Genomic DNA, 24108 nt, shown 5'->3' with positions numbered 1-24108 from the left:
TTGATGGACTTGGTAACTGTTGATATGAGTTTGGTGTTGTGGCTAAAAGTTTGATGAGGAGGTATGAGGGAAGAGTCATAACTGAGAACATAGATCTTCCCAGGATCAGATGGTGCACCCAGATGGCTTCTTGGTCTGGGGTTTCTAGTCTGAACTCCACACCTTTCCTTCCTGCATAGTAGGGTTTACACCCAGTAGACCTGTTCCTCAGAAGATTATAAGCACAGCTACAGTGGAAGGTTTGCACCTCTCTTCTTCTTAGACATACAGTGCCTGCTCATTGTGGAGTCTCACTAAATAGGTATGAGAATTGTTCTTTTCTTTTACTTTGAGGCAAATCTTAATAGGTAGATAGGTTATTAAACTGTTACAACTGGGAAAGAGAATCTATAATTACTTTTCTGTCTAGCAAAATTATACATAAATAGGAAGAATCTTTGGGGTTTTTTGTTTTTTGTGTTTTCTTTTTGTCAGTGTAGGGCTTGAACTCTGGCCCTGGCCCTGAGCTCTTCAGTTCAAGGCAAGTACTCTTCCACTTGAGCCACAGCGCCCCTTCTGGTTTTCTGGTGGCTAATTAGAGATAAGAGTCTCACGAATTTTCCTGCCCAGGCTGGCTTTGAACTGACTTTCCTGTCTGGGCTAGCTTTGAACCACCATCCTCAGATCTCAGCCTCCAGAGTAGCTGGGATTACAGATGTGAGCCACTGGTGTTCAGCAAGAAGAATTTTTTAAGTACAAGGTAAATAAAGATAAAACCCCATTACCTAGAGATAACCATTTTTAACATTTTACAGACATCATTTCTCTTTTTCTCTCTATTTTTTTCTCAGAAATATGATACATTAATGCTACAGACTTCCTTCCTTTAACACAGGGAACAGTCTCTCTGAATGCATTCAGAAGTAGACTGGAGGGCTTGTTAAAGTCTCAGGGCTTAGAAAGCCATTGGAAGCTTGGGATGAACCATGGTAGAGTTGTATGCCATGGAAATCACCAGACAGTACAAGTCAGGGCATTTGTTCCATTTAAAGGACTGGTTTATCAGCATCCCACTGGATACACATTCCACCATGTATAAAGATAATTTGTTTTTCTTTAATCAACCTACTCATTCCAGATTGTTTCTAATTTTTGCTCTAATCGGTATTGTAGAGGCCTTTCTGGTAGCTGTCTTACCCCGTATCCTAGGAACATGTTCTGACTCAAAGGATATCTAGAATTTGAAGACTCATTTGTTGCCAGTTACCCAGTTACCCCCAGTTTTACACCCTTGAAAGGAAGACACTGTTCTTTGTTTGGGGAGGATTTATGAGAAACATCTTCTGAGACTAGGAATTTCTTGTCTCTCAGACTGTTTACTTCTGTTTACAGAATTAACTTAATTCTTTTTACATGTAAAAATACCATGCCTGAGAGTATAATAAATGAGTACTTTTGATTTTTAAGTCTGTGTACTGATAAGCAGGGTGTAAAAATATGTAAATATATTTTGTGGTTGTTCTGGATTATGAGGCAACAGATCATGATGATGAAGAGCTTGGAGCTTGTTCTTTGTCCAAGAACAGCCTGAATGAATATGAATCCCAGCTCTGCTACTTCACTGTGTAACCATGTGCAAGGCACATAAACTCTTTGCCTTAGTTTCCTCTTCTGGAAAATAGAGATCATCATGAAATCTGTTCATGAGGTTTATTACAAGGTTTGGTTGAGGTACATGTAAGTACTAGAAAAGAGTTTAATTCCTGTTATTAGTGAGTACCTAAAAGTCACATCTGAATACATTGGCTTTGATAGCTAATGTATTAGAATCTAATCTGGATCCCAGGGGTCCAGCAAGATCCTGCCAGAGTGCTCCTGACTTTTAGATATGGGTGCCTTCTTCAGGACTAGGACATAATCAGAAATCAAAATGTAACAAGGCTTTGCCCTCATTAATTTACAGTGATCTGTAGCCATAGAGAATCTCAAACTGTGACTGAGATTCTCTCTCTGTCTCTGTGCCCGCCTGTCTGCCTGCCTGCCTGCCTGCCTGCCTGCCTCCCTGCCTGACTGCCTCCCTGTCTGTCTGTCTGTCTGTCTGTCTGTCTGTCTGTCTGTCTGTCTGTCTGTCTGTCTGTCTCTGTCTCTGTCTCTCTCTCTCTCTAGTGCTCTCAAGGAAAATATCTGGTAGGGAGAGGGGAGGAAGAGTCTTACTGAGACTACTCTTCTGGCCCCAAAGTGGGCACTGTTTACGATCTGGACAAAATTTAAAGAGCCTTTCTAAAAGGTTTTGCTAAATATTATAGGAGAATATGAGGAAGTGCACTAAGAGGAGCATGCAGCCTGATGGCTTTGTGTGGAGGTTTATAGCTTTTAGCACCATGCATGAAGCTGCTTGTATCAAGAACTCCGGTGGGCTGGGTATAGTGGCACCTGGGAGGCTAAGCTTGGAGGATTGTTTGAGCAGGAATTCAAGGCCAAACTTGGAAGCCCTAAAGAAACCCATTTCATAAAGAAAAGAGATGACCCCATAAACACCTGAGGTACCTGTACTCTGTTCTTAAAGGACCATTACTGAGACCCTTCCAAATTTACCACCTGAGCCCTTGTGGAGCTATCATTTTGTAACCTGAGGGCCTTCCTTGACACCTTGATCCTGAGATCTGGATTAAAAGGCACATATTCTCATTCTTTGTCACCCACCTTGGCCCTTCCCACCAAGACTCCATTCACGCTCTACCTTTTGCAGCCATACACCACTAAAGATGGCCCTATGACAAGTGTCTGCTGACACTCCTCTATTGGCAGGTTGTAGACCTGCTTCTGTGACATGTAAAGCATTGTTCTCAGTCACCTCTGTGACCTTCTCCAGTTCCCAGACTTAGAAACCAAAGAGAATCCTACTCATTCACTGAGGTTCTTCTGTTTGAAAGCAGACCTCAACTATCTTTTAAAGGATTTTTTTTAACCTTTCTAGTTTTTAAGCTCCATTTCTTTGTGCTCTGGTTTGAAAATTCTAACCTCTTATTTTAACTTTGAGACTGTTAGCAGCCAAACACCAGCACAGCCATGCATCTTCTCACATAGCCACTGTCCCTGCTCAGTCCCAGGGACTAGCCAGGTCTAAATTTAACCATGACCCTTCTGTCAGCTATACAAACCAGAACTGTAAGAACAAAACCAGAGCTGTATATTCTCAGGGTGTGTGTGTGTGTGTGTGTGTGTATTCTCAGGGTGTGTGTGTGTGTGTGTGTGTGTGTGTGTGTGTGTGTGTGTGTGTGTGTGTGTGTGTGTGTGTTTAGTAGATAGAAGAGAAAGAAGGTGAGAAAGGCTCCCCAAGGGCCTAGACCAGCTCTGGGCAAAGAAGAGGAGTATAGTCATCCCAAGAGACTGTTGGACTTTGTCCTAGTTTGGCTGATTCCTCCCACTATATATGATCAGTGATATAACTCACCTGGATTTGTAATTACCATGGCTTCTTGCCAAGCATTATGCCAGAGTTATGTGTTCATCTTTGTCTCGTATTCCAAAGTCATTGTTCCCAGGTTCATGAATTACAATCTATACATTGTGATATGTTGATTTCAGCTCTTGTTGAGTTGTCTGACTTCACTCTTTATGTAGGTGGCATCCCTTTCTGTATCAGTGGGCAGGGAGACAGAGCAGAAACGGGACAGGGCCCGTTTCTGAAGACTTGTTTCTGGAATGGCTTTGCCAAATCAGGTACTGAATACTTGTAACTGCAAAATACTGAAAGTGACTTGGTTTGTGAAATTGAGCTTATTATGACTTAGTCACACTTAATATACATACATTTGTTTGTATAATTATAATTGGCATCATATATCATGAAATTCATAATGTGGCATTTTAGTAGCATCTGACTATGACTCCATCAGGATAATATTTTATTTTCTGTCTGTCTCTAGTGGGTATGTTGGAGTTATCTAGAGGCAAGCATAGAAAGGGTATCTTGACTGTGTTTCATTTTTAAAATGCCCACACTGGAAGTTGAAAGGAGAAGCTACCACTACACTTTTTTTTTTTTTTTTTTTTTTTTTTGGGTCCGGTTGTGGGGCCTGAACTCTGGGCCTGGGCGCTGTCCCTCAGCTCTTCAGCTCAAGGCTAGCGCTCTACCACTTGAGCCACAGCACCACTTCCGGCTTTTTTCTTTTTGCTTATATGGTGCTGAGGAATCGAACCCAGGGCCTCAGGCTTGCAAGGCAAACGCTCTACCACTGAGCCACCTTCCCAGCCCCTACCACTACACTTTTTGAGCTGGGGTTCTACCAGGAAATTCTCAGGTTAGTATCACATATGGCCTGGAGAAAGAGAGAATGGGCCCATTGGCTCTCTGGTGCTCATCTGTCATTTTTGTCAGTATAGGAATGTTATTTGTAAGCAATTCTCCTTAATTCAGGTAAGAGAGAAAACACAGATCAAGGAGAGACATACAGAGTCCTCACCTTGGCATTAGAACTCATTGAATGTGTTCATCTGGTTACCTAACTTCTTTATAGCATTTTCTTCTTCTGTACACTTAAGAGAATACAGGTACTCATCCCCTAGGGTGTTTGTGAAGACTTAAGTGAAAGTATGTGTGCATGTGTGCGTGTGTGTGTGTGTGCATGTGTGTGTGTGTATGTGTGTGTGTGTGTGTGTATGTGTGTGCACATGCGCGTCACTCAGCACAGTTCCTGGATCCCCAGCATAGAGGATGGATTCAGAAATGGTAGTTTGGTATTCTTTCTGTTGTTAAACGTTTGTCTGTCTTACAGGGTCATAGTTTTAGATAAGCCCTTAAGTGATCTAGGGGTGGATTAATGAATATTTCTCAAAGCTTCCAAGGAAAACAGGTGTACCAACCTAGGCCTCAAAACTACAGGCCTGCTGCCCAATATTTGAGCCCTAGGATTGTCCTTATTCAAAACTAGTTTCTGATCTGGTAAATCCTAGGGCTAATTCAAAATGACAGTTCTTAGTAGGAAAGAGATAAAAGTTTCTCCCTTCTTCTTGGAGGTCAATATGTTGGATTCTTGAGCAGTTCCTCAGTAGGTCACTATAAAGCACCTTTATATTTATTAATTGGTTTATTGTATGCCATTTAACTGTTTCAAGTTCATCATCCTGGATGTATTCCTTAATTACTACAATTATCTGCTGTGCTCTGGTAATTATCCAAACTGACATTTATGACACAGAAATTTTTGTTCTGCCATCAGCAGCCAATCAGAGCTGTTTATATTCAAATCGCATTTACTGCTTTTAGGCAAAAACAAACTTAACAATTTTGTTAATTGTACTTTTTGTTTACATTAGGCTTTTAGTAATAGCAAAATTCCCTTACAGATATCTTCATACTTAGTTCAAAGGAAAAAGGTAGAAATTCCCCAAATTGATTTTCCTTGGGGCCATCTGCCCTGATTTGTGTCACATTCGTATCCCTGAATTAATTCTCATGGCCCAAAGAATGAAATACTCAGGTAGGACTCACCCCAAGGATAGCATCTGAGCAGAGATAGGGTTTCAACTCACAAAAGCTGTGAGTCTGGTGTACACTTATGAAGCAGAATGGATGCCAGAGAGGCAGCCAGCCAGCAGTTGTGGTATGTTCAACAAGTGAAATCCCTCTGTCCTGTGGTAGTGTTCAGGGACAGCGGACCTGCTCTTCTAAAGGAGGGTAGAGTGCGTGTTCAGTGAGGCCTGGTGAAAGGAAGGGCCTGGAGGAGTGTGTTTCAGGGAGTGTGTCGGGTCAGGAGGAGTGTGCTTCACCAAAGAAGCAAGCATATGAAGTAGCTAAGGACAAGCATCCAGTCCTGGGAGAGACTGGAATATCTATAGAAATGAATAACAAATAATAATTTGTGGTGTGTCAGTGTCTGCAGGCCTTCAGCTTTGGGGATTCAGTGTACACACTTACAGGTGAGAAGATTGAAACTCCAAGAGATTAAAACTATGTTCCCAGGAGCCATGGCTAATCAGCTATCCTGACTTCTCAATAGTCGACTTTCTGTCCCATTTACCCTGCAGCCCAACTCAACTGCAGTCCTTGTATCAAGTTCTTTAAGATTTTTATTTCTGTAGTAGAATACAGTTCCATATTGTGTCCCTTTAGCCATGGAAGGGAATAGCAGGTCCAGAAGCAGCTTTTTCTGGGGGATATGTAAACCTTGTGCTGCCAAAGCTCTTAACATAAGCATTGCCTGGCATACACACACACTTTTATACCCTAAATAGCAGAGACCCAGAAATGTTTGTCTACTTTTGCCAACATCTGACTGTGATTATCTTTAACCGCAGTCACACTTGTTTGTCTCTTAAAATAGCATTGACTCTCCTGATGAGGCGGCTTTAAGCCATCACAGCCTTTCCAGAGACCTGTCTGTGCTACCTGCCTTCCGGTAGCCTTAGCAGCCAGGGATTATTTTCTCCCAGAGAGTAAGCTGCAAGCTTGGCCATGTCTGATCTGCAGGGACAGACCCTACATTAGACCCATCTAATTTTTCTTTTTCTTTGTGATGCTGGGAATTAAACTCAAGGCCTTGTGCATGCCAGGTAAGCACTCTGCCTCTATGCTATATCCAATCCAGACAGTTTTTGACCTACCCTCTCCAGATCTGGATCTTTTCAGGACTAGGGATACATGAAGCTCAATGGCAGAGTGCTTGCCTAACAGGCTTAAGGTCCTAAATTCAATCCCTGTAGTGCCAAAAAAAGAACAAGGTTGTGCCTTTGCTTTGGGGTTGAGAAGGTCTATTCTCATATGGTAGTTCATTGGGGTTCTTTTGGTTTAATAAAAGTTGCTCCATTTTGGCTTTGAACTTGATCAAAGTAAAAGGAAGGAAATGAATAGAAATCTTATAATCGCTATTTATGCCTCCCTTGAAACACACACACACACACACACACACACACACACACACACACACACACACACACAATACATCAACCTAAGTGAGGAACTTCTACCAGATGAAGCCTCCCAGTCTTGTTTCAGAAGATTTTCTCGAGCCTTCCTTCACTAAGATCAAGGAAATGAACATCACCCCTTGTGTGTGATTCTGCTGTAGACTTAAATGCCATCAGCCAGAGATCCCTTTTCTGAAGTAACCAAGGTCTACTACATGGGTGGCAAACTGAAAATACCAGAGCAAGAGCTCTAGACAAACAGATGTCAGACTTCCTTCCCATGTGTCAGGCTTGCTCTGCAGCTGGGCAGGGTTTCCAGAGTGAGGCATAGAGGTCACTGACCTTTGAGCTCTGACAGGAGACATTGTCAATGCCACTGTTGGGCTGTTTCTCTTCCAGAACCACAAAGGTTGTTACTGTATAACCTTGTGATAGTAGATTTCAAAGCTGAAGCACTTAATAGTGGAAAGCTTGGGAGATGAAAGTTTCAAATGAGTTCATGAAAGCCCTAAAAATATTTTTATGATCCTTAAAATAAATTATACCATTAAGTAAAGAGAATGAGTGTCATGCAATTTCCATTCTATTGGGTTAGACATATTTCAGACCTTTCCTAACTCAGAATTTGAACCAGATATTTTAAAATTCTTTTTCTGTCTAGAGATAATAGGTGCATTTAGATGTGGTCTTTCATCCAAATGGGGTCCCAAACTGTGTGAGAGTATGGACTTCAGAGCCCCACAGACCTGCTTTGAATACTGGTCCTGTAACGACGTTCCCCAGCTCCCTGATCTGCCATAAAGGACTTAACCCTATTCACAATCACAGTAGTAAAAGGGGAAGAACATTAGCACCTATGCCTCTGGGATGTTCTAAATATTAGAAAAGAGAAGGATAGGCAAGAAAGAGAGAATTGTGGTAAATGTTCTCTACTTTGGTAAAGATCATAGGATTACAGACACTTCACTTCATTGTCTTTTTTTTCCCTGTAATATATAACTTTTGGAGTCTTTGACTTTTTTCAAGTCATCTAAGTTTTAATTTATGAAGTCATGAAATACTTTCTAACTTAAAGTAAAAGACATGGAAAGTGCTGATAAATCCTCTTTTCCTTGTGAGACTGGTAGTCTTGGGGTGTCCACCTGAGTCCACGGGAATCGAAAACATGTCATGCAGCTCACCTGTTCACAGCCCCCAAGCACACCTATGAGGGTATCTTTGTGTTTGTCCGCATAGGTCAGTTGTCATATATACGCCCAAAGTTAGGCAAGGAAACATTGTACAAGGATTTTTACCCAGTGCTAAGTGAGTGTGCTATTTAAGTTGATAGATGAGAACATGGTGCCCATGACAGACGCAACACCTTAACCAGATCAAAGCTAGCATCACTGGAAAATAACTCAGTTAACACCCTATATCTCTGAATTAATGCCTCATTTTAGGACTCTTTCCATCTAAAATATACACCAAATCCAAGTATGAGTAAACATCTGGCAATCACACACAGGAAGGCCTCTGACAAAGTAGCATTCTTGTCCTTATTTTATATATAGATATAGATATAGATATAGATATAGATATAGATAGATAGAGAGAGAGAGTATATACATATATATATATATATATATATGTAATGAAACCCCTGATCATTTTCTATAAGAGACATTGGAATAATTGGTTACAGTTGAGTTGAATATCAATACTAAAGTTCTTTTTTTTTGGTCTACTGTACTGCCAATATGTAAGAGAATGTCCTTGCTTTAAGAAAACATACGTTGAATTATTTGGGAATCAGAAGGATCTTCTCTGTAACTTATTCTCAATTCAGAGGAAGAAAACAGAGAAAAAGCAAGTGGTCAACCTTCAGCATAGGGATATTTTATTAATTTTTTTTCTGTGTTGCTGGGTTTTGAACATAGGTTCTTATGCTTGCTAAGTAAATGCTCTACTGCCTCTGTCATCCTTCCAGCTCTTTTTATATTGGTTATTTTGAGATAAGGTATCACTTCCAATTCAGGCACACAAATGGACCACAAGTCTTCTATTTTTCCCTTTTGGCCATATTGGGATGGCAGATGCCTGCCACCACACCCAGCTTTTTCCAGAAGTCTTGTGGACTTTTCTGCCCAGGCTGACCCAAAATGACAATTCTCTGGATCCCTGTGGAGCTAGGATGATGGGAGCACATGTGCTCAGCTATTAGTGGAGAAGCGATGTTGGTGTATGACTCTGGCTGGCCTGCAACCATGATCCTCCTGACCTCAGCCTTGCAAGTAGCTAGGATTACAGATGTGACTCATCAGAGTCTGGCTTACTAGGGATTCTTTGTATGAGTCTTGCAGTTTTTCTCTAAGTATGAAGTTATGTCAAAAAGAAAAATGTTGAAGAACCAATGGGATTATTTATGATCCAGCCCTTGATGGACCAGACAAACAGTGAGGTTTTCTGATCATGTGGACTCTTAGTATTGTTTCTGTGCCCTTGGAAGCCAGGCCAGTGTTCTCAGGATGCACAGGAAGATGCACAGGAGCATCTTCCCAGGAGGAACACAAAGCTGAGCAATGCAGAGCAAGACACTAAGCGCAGCCAGAAGCTCAGACCAAACCCATCTTGGTTTCTGCTTTTTCAAGCCAAGGACTGAGGAATGGGGGGATACCCACTTGTCATATATGTTTGGGAGAAGCGAGGCAAGGATAAGACTGCACAGTCTCAAATTAGGTTAAGGTCAGAGACTCTGAACCTTCACATTTTCTTTCCCATCCTTCACTAAAAAATGTAGCTGACCAAAAAAAAGACACTGAAAATAGGCACTTGACCTTCAAGCAGCTATTTCTTTCTCCAAATGGGCAGTTTTCCTCTTTTTTTATTCTTCAGGTTCCCTAGGAGAATTTCCATTGCAGCATTTTAGTTAAGCTGCGCTTAATTACAGTCTTAAGCTTTCCAGAGTCACCCTACTGCACTCCCCCATCCACCTCCATAATGAAGCCTATGGGAGTTACCTTTGGGTAAGGTTACTATTGAAGGGCACATGTCCACTAAATCCAGGGCAAACGTCCCACAAGCTTCAGGGTAGGCTTTGATGTGATGGCGTATTAGCTTAAAATAACTGGACTGCACTGTAACTTATTTCCTGCTTTGGCCTGTACAGCATGTTTTGAGTTGGGCTGACAACCCTGCTGTCAGTACACCATCCCAGGAGTCTGATTCACCTTTTGCATTTCCAGACTTAGGTGGAATTATAACCAAAGTCAATGCCAACTGCACCATGTTCTAGAACATATCAATAGGAGTGTGGTAAATGCTGCCAAATCCCCGCTAGGGTCAGCAGCTACATTTGCATATAAAAATTTTGAAGAAGCCCTGCAATAAAGAAGCAGGTAACTTTGTTTAAAGTCTGTGGGACTCTTCTCTCCAATTAACCAACAAAAAAGCCTCATGTAGAGGTATGGCTCAAGTGGTAGAGTACCAGCCTTGATCAGAAAGAGCTAAAGGACAACACCCAAGTCCTGAGTTCAAGCCCCAGTACTGTCACACACATAGAATAAAATAAATAAATACATAGATACCACCTAGAACATTGTAAGGAACACATGAAATATAGTCATACACCAATAGTGACACTTCTAAGTTTAAGAGTTGAGAACTTTACCAGCATTGACTTTTTCTTAGAGGTTTGGGGCCTAAAAATATCCAGATTCCAATTATTTATCTTTTTTTTGTCCTTAGCTATTATTCCTCACTAGTTATTTCATGAGAAAAGAATTTGTGCTGGGGATACAAAGAAGGAGGATAGCTCTGTCCTCAAGGACCTAGCTTAGAGAGGTAAAGTATAATGGCAAGCATTTGTCAATGCCCAAGAATGGTACAAAAGGTGTTGCCAGAGAGTAGGAAAAACATACTGTGCTTAGTTATTTAAGAAGTCCTAGGAGGACTAAGGCAAGCAGAGAGCTGAAGGGTAGTGTGATCAATGAGATTCAATGTGATTGGTTCAGTGATTTGAGCAATTAGACAAAACTATGGCATGCATCCTAATTACTTGGAGAAATTGTTAACTCAGAGTGCTAGGCCAGCCCATACCTTCGTGTTCAAAGTTCTACCACTTGAACCAGAGCTCTACTTCCAGCTTTTGGGTGGTTAATTGGAGATAAGAGTATCATGGAATTTCCTGGCGGGGCTGGCTTAGAACGTGGGTCCTCAGATTTTAACCCCCTGAGTAGCTAGGATTACAGATGTGAGCGACTGGCACTGGCTCCATAGCTTCTTATTTACTAATTCTGGAATAGGGCCCACAAATTTGTATTTCTACTCAGCCTGTTGGTGATCCTGGCATTGCTGTCCTGGATCACTGTTTGAAAACTTTGGATTAATGAAGGAAGGGTGAGCTCCTGCCTCATCATGAATAGCTAAAATCTGTAGGCTGACAAGCTAGTTTTATTGTCCAAATTTTGAATAGTGATTTGAACAAAATGATGAGATTGCTCCAGTATCAGTATATCAAAAGAGAAATAAGAGAAAAATGGCCAGGTGCCATACCTATATAATCCCTACTACTCAGGAAGCTGAGATCTGAAGATTAAGATTCAAAGCCAGCTGGGCAGACAAATTCCTAAGACTCTTATCTCCAGTTAACTGGCAAAAAGCTGGGTGTAGAGGTGTTTTTCAAGTGGTAGAGCACGAGCCATGAATGAAAAAGCCAAGCAAGAACACAAAACCCTGAGAACACAAAGAGCACAAAGCCTCAGTAGTAACACACATGCACATGCACACACATACATACACACACACACAGAGAATAAGAGAAAGACTGGATGCAGAGGCTAGTTGATAAAGCAAATGAATTAAAAGATCTGAGTTAGGGCAGTGACAAAGTGATTGGAAAGATGATGTCAGTGCAGATCTTTGTAGGAGAGAGAAAAAATGTTAGCCTTGTCATTTGGAGGGTGTAGTCTTCAGTTATGGGTAGTCACTTGTGTAATGTGATTTGCAGGCTTGGTGGTGATGAGCAGGATGAGCTTGTACATGTTTACACTATGTGAAAGGAAAAGGGGAAATGTTGCTGTATAAGCTGGTAGAGTGAACAGTATCTTAGGGAACTTATTTCTCCCTTTCAGAGCTTTTGTGTGAAGGCTTAAGGACACACTCTGGACTCTGGAATGGTCCTGTTTTACCAAAGAAAGTTGGTTTACCTGCCAGGAGTAGAGCTTGATAGCATATCATGTGGTGTGGAGAAAGAAAGCCAGAAGATGCTCACTCCAGCCTGGAGCTTGGCAGACACCATGTGAAGTGATTAAATGATCCTCTGTGTTCATGATGTAACTGTAGACAAATGCAGATTTCAGGCAAGCTCAGTTCCAGCTTATTTGCTAATTCTTAGTGTCTGTCACTTGAAAGTAGAAACCATTTTTGTTTGTTTTAAAATAAATTTTATTATGTATACTTAAGATATAGGACATGATTATATTGGATACGAATAGTTATTACAAAGATTCTTATTGTGAAACCGTTAAGATTATCCATCATTTCATATGATTTTTCCATCATCTTTCTTTTCTGTGGCCAGAACAACTAAACTCTCCTCACTCAGCAGAAATTCCAAATACATTTTATGCACTCTAATTCTCATGTCGTACATTGGACTCTAGACTAGTGCATCTGACATATTTGTGACATTGTGTCTGTTATCTCCCCATGTCTTGCCCCAACTCCGCTGTTTAATTCTTGAAGCCTAGACTCAGGTCGGGGAGATAACACTGAAGGACCCAGCAACAGTGAATGAGAGTCTGGACTGAGTTACAGTAGGATTCAGCAGAATAGATCTCAATGGAAACCAGAGTGTCTGACTCCTCTCCCATGTCAAGATTGTTTATCTTTATATGAAGGGCTAATCTCTTAAAGGTCTGTCTTTATTGTTATTGTTTTAAATGTACCTTGTGATTTTATTTTTGTTGTTGTTGTGTTTCCTCTGTATGTTCTTTCCCGGCATATCCCCTGTTGTCACTGTACTCATTTTGATACCCTGCATCATGTGTCTAATCTGGGGAGAGGAAGGGGAATAATAAAACACTGAAACAAGGACACAGGATGACCCATTGCAACAAGGATACCCACTGGACAGTGTATTGGAAACAAACTTTACAACATCGGGCAGTGAAGCAGGACGGGGGGTAGAGATAAGAATGTGGGAGCTGGGGGAGGGAAGGGATAGTGGGACACCAACAAGGAAGGGAAGGGGTAACAATGACCGACAAGTAATGTACTTATTGCCTTACTCATGTAACTGTAACCTCTCCATACAATATCTTAACAATAAAATAAAATTTGAAGAAAAAAAAGGGTGGGCCACTAAGTAGAAGTGCAACACAAAGGCCAATACTAAGGTGGTCTTAAGGTTCAGAGTGGAGTTTTTTCATACTCCTACTTTAATGGGAAAGTTCTAAACTCATAGAGTTTAGGTGTACAAAAGCCATAAAGACATACAAAGTCTCAGTAAAGTGGTACGGTAAGTAACAACAGTGAAGAGAAGAAACTGTAGAACTAAGTGTAAGAGCTTTGGCATATAATGAGCAGGAGGCAGGTGCTGGCACTGTGTCTTTGAGACTTGGACGTGACTAGGAAGTCAGAGGAGGAATCTCCCAAGCCAAGTCCTGCTTGCCAAGTTCAATCTAAAATTGCACTAGGAGTAATTGCCAGGGCAACAAGTTTCCTAGTGTTAAGAAACTGGGTTCCCCCCCCTCATTTCCTATTGCTATCACCATAGCAGTGTTCTTCATTCTCCAGCACCAAGTGGCCCAGGAACCAAGATGGCCAACCAGATGGCTTGCTGGGAAGCCAGCCATGCCAGGAACTGGTGGTACACAGCTGTGGAACCTCAGCTGAATATGCAACCAGGAGCTTGGCATGCACAAACATTCCTCTAAAAGACTCACCAGGCTCATGTCCTCTTATTAATATTTACTCTGGGCCTGGTGCTGACTGTACTTGCAGACCAACATGGGTTTATATATATTTATTACCATGAGAATTTTTCACCTTTTTTTCCATATACCCTTTTCTATATGTACAATTTCCAGTGTGACAAATACTAACCAAGAAGACAGGAATGTTAGGTTATACAATCTCTGCAGATAGATGTGTTGAAATACATTTGTCTTACACAGTTCAAGCTATGGAAAGCAATACACATGCGTTTGCAGTTATTTCTGTATCATTATAGCTAAAGCAAGACAAAAGAGCAGGATTCATTAAAAGACCGTTTGTGTGACTACCATATGGATATAAGAAATCCTTGTGGTTTCTTTGATTACAGCCATTAGAGTCAAAGTTTCAATACAGTATTATGATTGAATACCAGAAAGATATTTATAGACATATTTACCATCTAGGTAAGACATATTTACCATCTAGGTAAGATAAATATGGTTAATATAAACAACTAAACCCCATTTCTTTTATCAAGTACATTATATATTATGTGGAAGGCATGGCTTTGGGGTTTAAATGCAGTTGCTAAATTTTAGAAGACTGGATTGAAAATGAGTTTTCTGTGTATAAGTGTGTGTGTACACATACATGTGTGTATGTGTGTACACGAACGATACTGGGGCTTGAATTCAGGGCCTGGGTGCTGCCAGCCCAGCTCTACTACTTGTAGGCTAGTGCTCTACTACTTGAGCCATAGCTCTGTTTCCAGGTTTTTGATGATGAATTGAAGATAAGAATCTCATAAACTTTCTTGCCCGGGCTGGCTTGAAAGTATAATTCTCAGATCTTAGCCTTCTGAGTAGCTAGGATTATAAGTGTGAGCCATCAGCACCCAGCAAGTTTTCCATTTTGAGTTGTACCATTTAAACCAGTTTAGAAAACAGAAGGCCAGCTTAAATAGTTATGTATCTGGAGCCATACAAAGCCTTGGATCCCACCCTCCACATTGCCTACTTACACATTAGCTCCCATATTGGTCTTTACCTGTTTTCCTCTGCATACATCTCCTAAAATCCTTGGAATCTCCAAAGTGATAAGTAGCCTCCAAATGATGGCTGGACAGGCTTAGAAAGCAAGGACTTTCAGCCTCACCTACCCGCCCGGCCCCCCACCTCCCCACTCCTGCCTTTGGAGAGAGGAGTTAAAGTTGAGTTGACCAGTGATCTGGTCAGTCATATCTATGTCATAAAGCTCTGTAAAATCTTCAAAGGGAGGCAGGATTCAGAGAACTTACAGAGGGCCCAAAACAAACAAATTCTGGAAACTTCCTGCCTTGTCCCTCACATGTCCTATGCATCTCTTCATCTTGAGCCTTTGTGATATCCTTTATAACAAACTGGCAAATGCAAGTAAGTGTTCCTCTGAGTTCTTTGAGCCATACTAGCAAACCCAGAGAGAGGATGAACTTGGAGACTGTTTTCAACACTGAAAATTTTATTTTATATAAATGATACATAAACACATATGTGAAACACTGAAAAGACTGGATATACCTTCTTATAATAATTGCAAGAAGGAGGCTAAGGGAACATATCTGATGACCACAGAAAAGTAGGATGAAATACATGTGCAGGGGAGTCAGATCCAGGTTAGCTTTTTGCCTCTGCCACTATGGGCCTCAATTTGCTAGAACACTCATTTTCTATTTTCTAAGATGAGAATCATAATAAATACATCCTCCCTCCACTCAGGATGACTGGATGAGAAACAATATTATTGTTATAGTTGTTACAAATCAGTCACTGAACTGTTCTTCTGGGAAAGATAATAGAACAAACATTCAGAGAACGTACAGGAGCTATTTTCCAAAGATGAAATGTACATTAGATTCCAATCTTTCTCCTAAGAAGCAGTTAACTTGGTACAAATTTCTAGTCTAAATATGTCACACTGCTTTTGAAGATGGGGAGCTGAACTCAGACCTCACACTTGATAGGCAGATACTTTATTTGAGCTATACCCCATCCCTTTTTCCTGTAGCTGTTTGTGAGATGGAGTCTTACATTTTTGCCCAAGTAAAAAAAAAAATAGTTCCATATCAAGACAGAACACTAATTAGATGATGAATCGTAGATTGTTTCCAACACTTAGATTTCCATTACTTGGCCCGTAGTTAAATGGTTCCAATTGTTTACCTAGAATAAACTCGAAACAAAGATGTTGACTCGAAACAATGATGCTGAGAATACTCTTGATTTTTAATTTTCTACTCTTGTACACTTACCATTAATTTACACAGAAAGCACAAAAGCAGAGCCAGATGACAATGGGGCAGGGGAAAAGGTCATTGCAAATTTACATTTGTGAATCTCAAAGCCAGGCTACAGAACAGAAAACTTGGACAGTTCTGCTTTGTTTGGTAGCACAAAGCACAGTTAATGTGGCTAGGCCTCTAGTTCTGATGACACATGTGTGCTGATAAATCTACGTTTTAAAGGTTCTGAGTCAGTAGAGCCTGGTGCATCCCCAGGGGCCTAGTGAGTGAAAAATGTCAGCCACTTATCAGCAGACAGATAGCAGAGAGGCCCTGCTTTTACTACCAGTGTTCCTGGAGATGTTTATCACTGGGTTCTGAAGACAGGAGTCTAACCCATACCAAAAACTTCAGAAATAGTATCAACATACCCCAGACAACAGCCAGCAAGGACTTTTCTGAGATAAGGTTACAACTTTGTCCTTAAAGGGATGCCAACTAAGTTGACCTCCAACTATTCCCTGAGCAGAACAACCCTGTAGGTTATTCTTCATACCAGGGAAGTTGGGAACTGAATTTTTAATACTTCTAAAGAAAAATGCTCTGCTGTTGTTTTCCAGAGTATACACCAACTGCTGACCCTCTCTGAGAAAGTCCCAGCAGGGTTAAGTCCAGCAAACCAGAGGCTGGTGCCCTCTAAGTCAGCCAGTGGTGGAAGCTGGAGATTGCAGTCTTGTCAGGCGCATTTGCTCACTTTATTTCAGAATTCCCTTTCTATTGGCCTTGTCTAAGCCTGAAGTCTTCCAAGGATAGACTGGAGCTCTTCAATCTAGGTCTAGGGCAAAGTTGTGATAGGAAAAAATGACTCAGTCTTTGAGCAGTTGTGAAAAGCCACTGGAATCTTTGTTTAAATACCTAGTCATATGTTTGGTTTAAATATCAATATGCAAACTGGCACTGTCCAGCCCCTTGTGGGGTAGGGGGTGTACGTTTGAGGTATAGGTAGTCAGGTGTTATCCTGAGACCAGTGATGAGAAGAAGCATCATGGAGACATTGTCAACCAGACACTAGTGAAATTATTTGCTTTAAAATGTCCCACACTCGTACCTTTGTATTTCCTATGCACAGCCCTCATGTAACCAGGATTCCAAGCTTCTTCACAGCACTCAGCTGTGTACAGTTGCCAATTTGATTTACAAAATTATATAATTTCCCAGCAGAATCTCAACAGTTTATACTCCTCCAGTTTGTTATCGAAAATCTTACAAATCTTTTATTTTTCTTCCCATTAATTTTTATTTCATTCCAAAGGATCTGTCATGGGCTCCTTAGTTTCTTTTTCGATTTCCCTGACTTTATGCTTTTGTTCTTGCTGGCCCTCCCTTTGGGAATGCTTTCCCTCCTTTTCTGTTCAGCTATATCTCTTTTCTTAAAGCTTTTCAGACCAGCCCTGCCCACTCTGAGCTGACCCTCCTCTGAACTCTGCTTACTTATCAGCCAGAGTCCTTACCAGTCTGTGGCTATTAATCACACAGGGGTTTATGAAAGCTGGGTCTACATCTGTATGTCTTTAGAATACACTACCTAGTAGGTGCTCTATGACATTGTTATTGGTTAGTAGTTCTTGCCTGACATCTTGGTTTGTGTGCCTATGCCACTGTTTACTGTGCAACTTCTAGAATTCTTAAGACCTTAACTTCCTTAACACTATTAGGACCAAGAGCCACAACCATGAGCAACAAGAGAAGAAAGACATCTGACAGGGGCTTAATGAACTTCTTTCTGAATAACTCAAAGAGGTTTTTGTAAGCCAAAGTAAGCAGAGCCTAATTCTGGGTTCTGCAGAGTCTAATGGGTATTCAGATGTTTCAGATTTGAGAGAAATTTAATGAAGTTTGGCTTGGGTGCTATTCTCGCATGCCCAGATCTGCCTCATGGCTTTCCTAGCACCCTTGTGCCACCAGAACAGTGTGTCTTCCCTGTACTTGTTTGCCTTCAGTGTTAGCTGTCGCCTCACAGTCAGAGAACTGAGCATGGGCACAGGAATGAAAGGCTCAAAAGGGTAGTTTAGCACTCAAGTCCTGCTGACTGGTGTATAGGTCTCCTCATCTTTGGAACTGTATGTCCTTGGACAGATTTACTGGTTTCTCTAAGTCTGCAGTTTCTTCCCTGCCTACGACTCCTCTCGATGATGCTAAGGTTTGAACTCAGGCCTTGTGCTTGCTAGGCTGGCACTCTACCACTTGAGCCACCCTCCAGCCTTGCTTTTTCATAATCATTTTGGAGATGGAGTCTAGCAGACCTTTCTGCCTGGACCGGCCTTAAACCACAGCCTTCCAGATCTCAGCCTTCTGAGTAGCTAATATTACAGGCATGAGCCACCAGCACTGAGCTGCAATTTTCACTTCTAGAATAGGATAATAGACCTTCCTCATGGAGTCATAGTGAGAGTGAAATAAAATGGTTCATGTAAAATGCTTAGGCTATTGCAAGCACATTACAACATTGAAAATAGACAATAAATGACATAACATCTTACAAACAATATGCTGATTTCTGCCATTTAAAAAACAAAACAAACTCTCTTGATCTCTAATCACTATCCCTTTAAAACAAAACAAGGGTTCTCCATCTCCTTCCTCTCTTCCATTCTCTGAAACTCTGTCTAATCAGGCCCAGCCTCCTCCATTCCACTACAGCTGCTTTTGTGCAAAGTCATCAGTGACTTCCGTGTTGTTAAAGTTTAAGACTGTATTCTTGGGTCAACCCTCTTGACCTATCAAGCAGCATTTGACACAGCTGAACTCTCCTCCATAAAACACTTCCTATACTATATGCAGCCTCCAGGTCACACACTCATTACTTCTCCTGCATCTCTGGCTGCTCCCTTGCCCTCTCATCTCCCTTGGAGTCCTTGGATGTCTTCCTTTTCCCTCTTTATGTCCCTTGATGATGTTACCCAGCTTCACAGCTTCCAACACAATTGCTTCACTGCCAACCTTCCAGTCATCTCCAGCTCACCATCTTTCTCCTTTGAGCTCTAGACTTAATAAGTTACTATTCACCTCCTCCACTCACATCTAATAGGCATCTCAAAGATGTCTGAAACTGAACTCCTATCTTCTCTCTTCCATACTTACTCCTCCTTATCTCAGGAACCTCATCCAAGTAGTTATTCCCGGTAAAACCAAATCATCCTGGTTCTGCTTTGTTCACAGCCCATATACAACCTGTGAGGAAACCCTACTGACTCTGCTGTCAAAACACCCAGAATTTGATCTCTTTGCAGTTCCCAGTACTTCCCTCCTCCCAGCCACCAGCCTCCTTCACCTGGATTAGCATCATAGCCTCCTAGGCTATTTCTACTATCCTCAATTCCAAACCAGAATGTTCTTGTCAATTGTCAGGCAGATTGTTTCTCTCTGGCGCATCTTCCAGTGGGTTTTCTGTCCAGGTAAAAGCCGAAGGGAGAACACTGGCCGCCAGCTTCAGTCCCACTGCTTCTTGAACTCTCTTCTCTTATTGCTGTTTGCCTTGCTCCACTGAAGCCACCCGTCATAATTCCAGTCCTGCCTTGGGACCTTTGTGTTTGCTCTTCTTTTCCCTTCCTGCAACACTGTCTGCAAGATGGGCATATGATTTCTTCTTCACTGCCTTTCAGTTATGATCAAATATCAAGTTGAGACATTCCCTGATCTACTTAACTTTCACCCTCCATCCCTACTGTCTTGCCCCATTTTATTTATTTATGTTTTCCTTCAGTCATGGGGCTTGAATTCAGGGCCTGGGCACTGTCCCTGAGCTCTTTAGCTCAAGGCAAGCACTCTACCACTTGAGCCACAGCGCCACTTCCGTTTTTCTGGGGGTTAATTGGAGATGAGTCTCCTGGACTTTTGTGCCCGGGCTGGCTTTGAACCGTGATCCTAAGATCTCAGCCTCCTTAGTAGCTAGGATTACAGGCGTGAGCCCCCAGCGCCTGGTTCCCACTTCATTTTTTTAGCTTAGCTCTTCTCACTTTGTGACACTTAACATTTTAGTTATGTTGCTGATATCCTAGTCTATTAGACGTGTTTCCCACCAGAATATAAACTCTATGGAAGTTTATCCCCACAGCTCCTGGAATGCCACCTTATCTGCTAAAAGTTGATTGAGCATCAGCCATTACTATGTCTCTTGACCGGCATACTTGACCTACTTATTACCTGCGTCCTAACTTCCTGGGGTTGGAATTGTCTGACTCCCCAACAATTGCCTCTGACATGGCTATGTCTGACTGTTCTTCCTCCTCAGATGCATATTCTCATTCCTCCAGTGAAAATGGAGGCAAATCGGAGTCCGTGGCCAACTTGCAGACTCAGTCCTCCCTGAACTCCATCCACAGTTCCCCAGGTCCCAAGCGCTCCACCAACACGCTTAAAAAGTGGCTGACAAGTCCCGTGCGTCGGCTCAACAGTGGAAAAGCAGATGGAAACATCAAAAAGCAGAAGAAAGTGCGCGATGGTCGGAAGAGCTTCGACCTGGGATCTCCCAAGCCTGGGGATGAGACCACCCCACAGGGAGACAGTGCCGATGAGGTACTTGCCACAGGCCAGGAGGGCACCCCCTTCCAGAGGGGACCCTTGACAGGCCTGTCAGTCGTTTGTCATCTTGAGCCTCAGTGATTTGAGTTCTTTTTATCCTTGGCATTTGACTGGTTTGATTTGTGACCAATTCAGAAACTAACCAGCATCCAGATTATCCAGATAGAAACCCACTTTACCAAATTTGGAGATAGTGGCCTGACCTGAGAGGAGGCCACTATTAAAGGCTATAGCAAAACCAGCCAGACCTGGTTAGACTGCACATGAGAGAATGGAGACCATTTCACTCTGAAAACAGAAGCTTGAGCTGGGTTCAAGTGTCTAGAGCAGTGCCACATGTCGCTGGGTGCTAGTGCTTCAGGCCTGTATTCCTAACTTCCCAGGAATCTGAGATCTAAGGATTGTACTTTGAAGCCCAAGGTGGGAAAGTCCATGAGAGTCTTCTCTTCAATTAAGTAGCAAAAAGCAGGAAATAGAAATATGGCTCAAGTAGTAGAGCACCAGCCTTGAGAAAAAAAAGTTCAGGGATAGTGCCTAGGTTTGAGTTCAAACCCCAGTACTGGCACACACAAAGAAAGTGCTGCAGAGAAGACAGCTATGAAGAACAGACAGAGGTAACATTACGTAAGGACTCAGTTCAGTGAGGAGCTTAATGGAGTATCTGGTAGTAAACTAGCTCACACGCACGCTGCAAGTGCCTAGGCACTGACTATCTGATCTCACATCAGAGACCTAGTGTTAGCTGCCAGGTTATGAGCAGGTGATCTTACAATGCTGAGATTCTAATCTCAATATATATAAGATACAGTCAGGTAGGAGGAGTGAGATAATTCTTTTATCTACATCATTTACCTACACTAATTTCTGAAGCTGAGAAATATTTCCACATGGATAACCCATCTCAATCTTTTTAGAACTTTATGCCACCAACCATTTCTCCTTCCGGGAGTAATGTAAGAGTCTGGTGTTTTTTCCATCGTGGTTTAACAGCCATTTGGAAAATTTCAAAGTAATAACTACCCGTTCAGCTTTCTCTCTTTTTTATCAATGAGATAAATGTTTTGGTTTTCATTTTTAGAGAGTATTTGCCACCATTTGGTTCCCATTGTCCTTTGATAAACAGGTAGATCCATATTACAGAGAAAGAAACCAAAGTTGAAAAGATAGCATGTCTTTTACTATATGAAACAGTAACTAATGCCATTCTTTTGCTCTAGAAGAGCAAGAAAGGTTGGGGTGAAGACGAGCCAGATGAAGAATCACACACACCTCTCCCTCCACCAATGAAGATCTTTGACAACGACTCCACGCAGGATGAGATGGTAGGACCTCTGCTTTCTCAATGAAAAGAGCAATGTATAAAGCCTGCTATTTCATTTTTTTGTATGTGAAATGGGGGTCTGAGACTCCCTCACTCTCTTACCCCCACGTTACTCCACAGTCATAGAATCTGTGTTTGGTAGGTCTTCTTCCATTCTGGAGCTGAATTCCGGAGTTCTGGGCAGTGTAGGGACATGTGTGGAATTCTTAAAGTGAGAATCTGCCCACTTTAAAAATTAACTTGTCCTGTTGATAAAGGGAAATGGTTCTGTCTTGGGAAGCAGCAGATCTTAAAAGGAACTATGTCTCAAGCAGACATTTGTGATGGTTTCAGGTGGCAATGGTTTTGTTCTACTGCACTATAAAACCTGTGTTTTAGTTGTCTTTCCTCTTCTCAACTCTAAAATGTCATCACAGTGATTTCCAGTCAATCCCCATGCTGTTAAAACCTGGTGAATCACAGCATGGCACTGAGGTACCGCTAAAGAGGATATTGTCAAAGATGGGCAAGTGTAACATGGAACAGAAGACACATTGCAAAGCTCCCCAGTGCCTTGGTGACTGAAGGATTGTGTCTAGATGCCTTTCATCCCCTGGTGGTCACTGAGACGGCTCTCACACAGCTGCTTGGGTTGGATGGCACTGACCCAGTAGTCCTGACTCCAGCATGCTGACCTGGAGCCTGCAGCTGCTGATGTGGTGGTGTCCATCCCTTGCGTTCCTTACAGTCGTGCCCCATCCACTCGTTTTTCTTGCCTTCTTGCAGTGTGGACAGAAGTCTTATACTCTGGACATTGAAGATTTGGTTATACTTTGCATTTTGTTTCAGAGTTTCATTTTGTGGTGGTGACAGTGGCTTTCTCCACCATCCATGGGACCCCCCATGTGCCCGGAAGCCTTGCAGTGGGGGAGCTTCCTCTCACCACAGGAAGGCAGGCAGTGAGCCGTCATAATGCCACCTCGATGCAAGTCAAAGGCTCTGTCTGTGGAAGACTCTGCATTTCTGGTTTCATCTTATTATTTTAATTCTTTTCTGCTTTGCATTTGATTGTTAACCCACGGCTATTTTTCAAGGTCTCCTTCTGTGCAAGTTAAAGGGACACTCCAGGGGCAGGACAATGACTAAGATGTGGCAACTTCCTCCACCATGAAACTTAGCCACATGAAATACATGCTTGAGGCCTTTTCCTGAGGTGATGTTAGAGCCCTAGTCTCTTACATCCAGATCTCTACCTCTTGAGGTGGAGAGAAGAAAAGCAGTAGGAAGCATGGCACTGTACCCATCCTGGATTCCCAAAAGCAGAGATGCCCACAGTGTACCTTGATGGGAATGCAAACCAACCTGCTGAGTTCCCCGAGCCCTTCCCTGGTGAAACGTCATGTCACCAGTGAGCACGCGTGGGGGGGACGGGGAGAGCTCTCCTGTCTACTGCTGTGCCACACAGCCCTCTGCAGAGGGACCAGCTTGTCTAAGATAGGAAAGGTCATGAACCCTCTCCTGCTAGCTCCTTCTAATACAGCTTGTTTGGGGAAAATTATTACTTTGGAGTAATTTTTAACTTTTTTTGCCAGCTAGAAATAGGATAGTGACAGCACTCTCTTTCCTCAGACCAGCTTGTTTGATTTCTATACACTTGTTTCAGAATATTTGGGGTTAGAATGAGCCTCAGAACATCTAGCAAATGGAGATGGAGTTATTAAAACCATTTTATCACAATGTGAAACAAACTTGTTAAGCATCCATCCGTTGTAATGTCATGTGGTTATCTTAATTCTCTGTGTTTGCTACTAATCTTTGTTAATGTATATGGATATTTTACAACTATACTATGCATATAATATGTTCAATACTTTATTACCATTTCCCAGAATCTTAGTGATTTTACATTTGTAACTCATTTTAATGGCTAGAGAATATTTTATTAGATGTTTTGTTGTTTGGCCTACCCCTTTGTGGGGCATCTTAGTAGACAGTTACCAGTCTTTGCGCCTCTGAATAATACTTCTGTGGATCATTGTGTACATACATTTATTCTTTTGATGTGCATCCTTGGAATGTGTTCCTAGGAATAACACTACTAGATCCCAGAGGATAACTTGGTTTTTCCATATTAGGATTTTTTTTTCCTTCATCCACCAGGAGG

At 41.9% G+C, this 24108-nt stretch overlaps 1 protein-coding gene across 18 annotated transcripts in view; it reads left to right on the top strand.

The window, feature by feature from the left end:
• Kalrn (kalirin RhoGEF kinase) overlaps positions 1–24108 on the top strand; it is a 611632-nt gene that overhangs the window by 515145 nt on the left and 72379 nt on the right. For 15 of the 18 annotated variants that reach the window (XM_070030027.1, XM_070030026.1, XM_070030024.1 and 12 more), the window contains 2 exons: positions 20355–20638; positions 21862–21966. In XM_070030027.1, coding sequence (XP_069886128.1) covers positions 20355–20638; positions 21862–21966 — 389 coding nt within the window. The remainder of the gene's footprint in view (positions 1–20354; positions 20639–21861; positions 21967–24108) is intronic. The other 3 variants (XM_070030022.1, XM_070030020.1, XM_070030036.1) reach the window with 1 other exon arrangement.

Source organism: Dipodomys merriami, unplaced genomic scaffold, assembly GCF_024711535.1.
Source record: "Dipodomys merriami isolate MVZ:Mamm:240054 unplaced genomic scaffold, mDipMer1.0.p SCAF_2, whole genome shotgun sequence".
Taxonomy (NCBI): Eukaryota; Metazoa; Chordata; class Mammalia; order Rodentia; family Heteromyidae; genus Dipodomys; species Dipodomys merriami.
Note: the sequence above shows the minus strand (reverse complement) of the source record. Positions and strands in the feature narration are given on the sequence as shown.